The sequence below is a fragment of the Myripristis murdjan genome, chromosome 7, assembly GCF_902150065.1.
Source record: "Myripristis murdjan chromosome 7, fMyrMur1.1, whole genome shotgun sequence".
Lineage (NCBI taxonomy): Eukaryota > Metazoa > Chordata > Actinopteri > Holocentriformes > Holocentridae > Myripristis > Myripristis murdjan.
In genome coordinates, this window is record NC_043986.1 from 5,851,785 (window position 1) to 5,857,731 (window position 5,947).

The 5,947-nt window shown below is 42.1% G+C and overlaps 1 protein-coding gene across 1 annotated transcript; it reads left to right on the forward strand.

The window, feature by feature from the left end:
- The first annotated feature begins 264 nt into the window (after positions 1-264).
- Positions 265-4,278, forward strand: LOC115362412 (tripartite motif-containing protein 16-like). The gene is made up of 2 exons (XM_030056324.1): positions 265-294; positions 2,573-4,278. The coding sequence occupies exons 1-2, from the start codon at positions 265-267 to the stop codon at positions 4,202-4,204; spliced, it is 1,662 nt and encodes a 553-aa protein (XP_029912184.1). The 3' UTR covers positions 4,205-4,278.
- Positions 4,279-5,947: the final 1,669 nt, after the last annotated feature.

Here is a 5,947-nt window from a genome sequence, read left to right on the forward strand (position 1 = left end):
AGCCATCCTCGATCAGTCTGCAAAGAGACTTGACAGTTCCTCGCTCAGAACCTTTTTGTATGAAGTGATGGCTATTATAAATAGCAGACCCTTGACAACAGAACACTTGAATGATCCAAATATGGAACCTCTTACTCCGAACCATATTCTCATGATGAAGTCCAGCATCATCTTGCCTCCTCCTGGTGAATATGTGAGTCAGGACCTATACTTACGCAAGAGATGGCGCCAAGTGCAGTTCTTGACTAATGAATTCTGGAGAAGATGGAAAAAAGATTATTTACTCAGTCTACAGCAGAGACAAATCTGGCAAAGAGATCGGAGAGATACGAAGGTGGATGACATAGTTATTTTATGTGAAGACAGTTCTCCTAGAAATCAGTGGAAGATTGCAAGAGTAACTGAGGTTTATCCTAGCCCTGATGGAAGGGTCAGAAAGGTGAAACTTTTACTTAGTGACTCCTCATTAGACAGTCAGGGTAAACGAACTGCTAAGCCAACCTATCTAGATAGGCCTGTGCATAAGACTGTACTTTTGCTTGAAGCGGAGTAGTGATCGCACAGTTTCACATACAGTTCATAATTACTTTCACATATATGCAAAGGAAGGGAATAATATTGAAGAAAGGAAATCACAATAGCTGTGATTTGGTGGGAGTTTAACTGCCAAATTGTAATTTGTTGTTGTTTTTGTTATAATTATTTTGTTAAGCCAATTAGTTAAACTGATTTAAATTAATAATTGACATGTGGGGCATATTGTTGAATTGTATTTTTTGATTTATGAGGGAATTTCTTAATTGTTATGTTTTGTTGCACGGGGGACTTATTTTGATGCGACACCTTCCTGTCTTCCACATGTGCACTATGCATTGGCATTGGATGCAATTGAGACGGACGACTACTAAGCTAATGTTGTTCCGATATGTTTAGCGGTCAATGGTTTGGTGGCAGCCTATATGTTTTATTTAAGTTTGAAGGAAATTTGCTCATTTTTGAGACTTAAGTTTTGTTTATCTCTGGAAGAAGAAAGTTTGAAGGTTCTCTGGACTTATTCCCTCACGGTCATGCAGCTATTGAGGTAATGTTGCTAGCCATCAATATTATTAGTTATTTTATTGTACTTTTATTTTATGTGTTTTTGTATAATTATCCGTCAATTTGTATTTATGTTGTGTATGTATTTATAGTTCAACGGGGACTTGGTGACGTGATGACAAGTGCTGGAATAAAGGTCATCTGTATGAAGAACAGTGGCATGATTTATGATCCGGAGGGAGTGAAAAGACGAGTTACGGCCAATCTCCTCGTCCAGTCTCTTTCCAAACCCTGTTTCTTACTAGTCTGCACTATCTTTACAGTGACAGATGTAGGGGGGTACATACAGTCTTGGGCAGACACACACACACACACAAACATATATACACACTTCCCCCACATTAGCATGTACACACCACCTGCTTTGTGTTATTATGTGAGGCATATTGTGTATTTTTGTTGCCATGGTTTGTAGCAGGAAAAGTAGAGAGAGCACAGCTTCATCAACTATTGAACTCAACATTTATTTTGACTGACAGTTTTATTGATCACTAAGAGAGCAATGACTTGGAATGAAGTTGATTTGATGTTTGAAAAAAAAAGTAGATTTGATGTAGTTGAGCTACATTTAGTCATTTTATTGTAGCTCAGCTCGCTGCATTTCTCTGGTGGGAGCTTCAGTGGAGTGAAGCTTCATGTAATGTACAGTAACAGTAACAGTGTACAGCTCAGCTCACTACATTTTGCAAGTAGCTTGCCCAACACTAGGTATCTATGTGACATGGTGGGACTTTGGGAAAATAAACTTTTCTCTAACTTTGAAGCTTTTTATGAGGCAGTTTTAGGAGGAAGTTGGAGCTGAAGGGGTTAAAGGAGTGTTGCAACATGAATGGAGTTTTGTTTCACTTCCATAAGTCTCTTTATGTCACTTAGACTTTTTTTTAACAACCTTTTTTACAAAATATTTTCTATTTTTCTTGTTATTTTGCAGAGTAAACACTGTGCAGTAAACCAGATCTACATTTCTCAGACTGGATCTGTTGGATCTGTTGTGTTGACTGAGTTGTCACTGACAGGAGGGTCATAATATAACTGGAGATAATATTAGCTATTGGTTGAAGATGAAAATAAGATGGAACAGTTTAATTATTTTTGTCATAAACTTCACTTCATGTTGTAAATAAGAGCTAAACACACACTGCCTCTTTAAGAGCACTCCTCTTCCTGGAGTGACTCAGCAGCTGAACCCCTCTCGCTTCTGTCTGACCTCAAACATTACGAGTTTTATTGAGCCCAGATATTTCCTGCTTCTCAGATCTGACAGTTTAAAGACGAGTGGAAACAACACAATGTGAAGGACAAGTGCCCACAAGCCCGTTTACAGCAGATCAGTGAGTGACTGTGAGGAAAAGCTGATGTTTGCTTTGGATCGGAGCACAACTCTTATCTGTTGATAGAAAGTGAAACTAGCGGACGTTCACTGTGACTGAGAGGGGAAATGGCTCAGTGAGGAATTCAGTCAGACTCGGCAAAGTTTTGCTGTTCCATCTGTCTGGATCTGCTGAAGGATCCGGTGACTATTCCCTGTGGACACAGCTACTGCATGAGCTGTATTAAAGACTGCTGGGATGGAGAGGAGCACAAGGAAATCTGCAGCTGCCCGCAGTGCAGACAAACCTTCACACCGAGGCCTGTCCTGGTGAAAAACACCATGTTAGCAGAGTTACTGGAGGAAATGAAGAAGATGGGACTCCAAGCTGCTCCTCCTGATCTCTGCTACGCTGGACCTGGAGATGTGGCCTGTGATTTCTGCTCTGGGAGGAAACTGAAAGCCCTCAAGTCCTGTCTGGCATGTCTGGCCTCTTACTGTGAGCAGCACCTCCAGCTTCACTACGATATCGCTCCATTAAAGAAACACAAGCTGGTGGAAGCCACCATGAAGCTTCAGGAGAACATCTGCTCTCGTCACGATGAGGTGATGAAGATTTTCTGCCGCACTGATCAGCAGTGTATCTGTTCTCTCTGCTCCATGGATGAACATGAAGGCCACCGCAAAGTCTCAGCTGCAGCAGAAAGGACCGAGAGGCAGGAAGAGCTCGGGCTGAGTCGGCAAAAAATCAACCAGAGAATCCAGGACACAGAGAAAGACGTGAAGGTGCTTCAGCAGGAGGTGGAGGCCATCAGTCGCTCTGCTGATAAAGCAGTGGAGGACAGTGAGGAGATCTTCACTGAGCTGATCCGTTTGCTTGAGAAAAGAAGGTCTGATGTGAAGCAGCAGATCAGATCCCAGCAGGAAGAGGAAGTGAGTCGGGCTGAAGAAGTTCAGGAGAAGCTGAAGCAGGAGATCGCTGAGCTGAGGAGGAAAGACGCTGAGCTGGAGCAGCTCTCACACACACAGGATCACATCCATTTTCTACAGAGTTACCCCTCGCTCTCATGTCTCAGTGAATCTACACACTCACCCAGCATCAACATCCGTCCTCTGAGCTACTTTGAGGATGTGACTGCAGCTGTGTCAGAGCTGAGAGACAAACTACAGGAGCTTCTTAGTGAGGAATGGTCCAAGATCTCACTGACAGTGACTGGAGTGGATGTTCTACTGTCACAACCAGAGCCCAAGACCAGAGCTGAGTTCTTACAATATTCATGTCACATCACACTGGATCCAAACACAGCACACACATGGCTGTCATTATCTGAGGAGAACAGAAAAGCAACAGTAATGTCAGAAAGACAGTCATATCCCAGTCACCCAGACAGATTTACTGGTTTGTGTCAGGTCCTGAGCAGAGAGAGTCTGACTGGACGTTGTTACTGGGAGGTGAAGTGGGAGGGGGAATTTGATATAGCAGTCTCATATCAGGATATCAGCAGAACAGGGTACGGGGCTGAATGTAGATTTGGATCCAATGACAAATCTTGGTCATTGTGTTGTTCCAACAATAACTGTCACTTCAGACACAACAAAATCCAAACTGAAATCCCGCTCCCTGTGTCCTCCAGAGTGGGAGTGTACCTGGATCACAGAGCAGGTATTCTGTCCTTCTACAGCGTCTCTGAAACCATGACTCTCCTCCACAGAGTCCAGACCACGTTCACTCAGCCTCTCCATGCTGGACTTTGGCTTGGATTTGGAGGCACTGCAGAGTTTTGTGAGCTCAAGTAGACAGGAGTGATTAAAGCAGTTCTGTCGTCTATTTCTATAACATCTGTGTTGGTAAGCGCTTGTTTCTGTTCTTTTTTTTTCTTCTTTTAAATCAAGAACTGCACATATATGTCTTCATTTTAAAATGATTGTTCTGCAAAATATTTTGTTACATTTTTATTTTGCTGCTAAAAGCTCATTGCTGTGGTTCCTCAGTCCTGCACTTCCCAGACGTCACCTGTGGCACATTTTGTTCTTGGTCTGTTCAGCCGTGGTGGATAAGGGTTGAACTCCATCAGTTGACAGTAGAGAGAAGCCAAATGAACTGCACTTCACAGGGAAATGTAAAAAAATATCATTGATTAAACTGTTGAAGAGGCTCTTTATGATTCTTAACTTCACTCAATATTTACTGTAACATGTTTTTGCTCTTCCTGTTTTGCTGCTTAATGGAGTCAGAAGTGTGTTTGCATTCGTCTTTCTTTGCAGCTGAACAGCTGTTTGTTGATTTTGTTTCCAGGACTTTGGAACTATGATCTTTTTTTTAATGCACTGCAAATGAAATGATTCTTCTTCTTCTTGTCAGTGGGAAATGATTCATGTGTTCCTCCACAGTGTTGACATGCTGGTTTAACAGGTCGAGTGTGAGAATCACGTGACTGCTGAGATAGAAACGCCTGTTATGAGATTTTACTGATTAGGTGTGTTAACCAAGTGAATGTTTATGAAAATGAATAAAAAATATTTCCAAGAATCAACAGTGTTTCTTCTGTTCTCGTTCCAGAAAGTCTATCAACCAGCTGAAGAGAATCTGACAATAACAGGACAGTATGTGTTGACTGGTTTACCTGCTAAAACACAAAGAAGTGCTGTAATGCCCTCCATGAACAGTAGAAAAGACAAAGTGACAGGAGGGAGAAATACCTGCATTCAAAAGTCATTTATGACATTTTACTGTGTCTGGGATGAAATGAAACCAGCTTTGATCGACACTTTGAGCTCAGAACTGAACTGAGTTTTCTTCACCTGGGATTGTGGACGCCATTCCCATTTTTCTTCTGTTATGAAAGCAGAATTTTGGGGGATTTCTTGAAATTTAAGGGCCAGTTTGAAATCCAGTGTGTTGCTATGACAGGACACGATGTTGTGTTGGTGCTCAAACTGATGAATGGTTTCATTTCACATATACACTACTCACAAAAAGTTAGGGATATTCGGCTTTCGGGTGAAATTTCAGGATGAACCTAAAATGCATTATAACCTTTACAGGTGAACTTAATGTGACCTTCTGTAAACTTTTTAATGCACATGTCCAACTGTTCAATGTTTCAGTACTTTTTACACAAGTTGCTGTTCTCTAACAAGGAGTTTAACGGCAAAATTCACATCAGGTGTTTGATGCTCCAGCTCATCGAGGTGGTATCATTAGGGAACGGCTGCTGGAGACTGGGGTACCTCAAATGGAGTGGCCTGCACTTTCTCAGACCTGAATCCCATAGAAAACCTATGGGATCAGCTGAGTCGCCGTGTAGAGGCTCGGAGCTCTGTACCCCAGAACCTCAATGTCCTGAGGGCCGCCCTTCAAGAAGAGTGGGATGCCATGCCTCAGCAGACAATAAGTCGACTTGTGAACAGCATGAGACGTCGTTGTCAAACTGTAATTGATGCTCAAGGGCACATGACAAGTTATTGAGACACTGACATTTTTTGTTGTGGTATATCCACCACGGTTGTTGGCTTTTGTTTCAAGAAATTGTTTGAGAT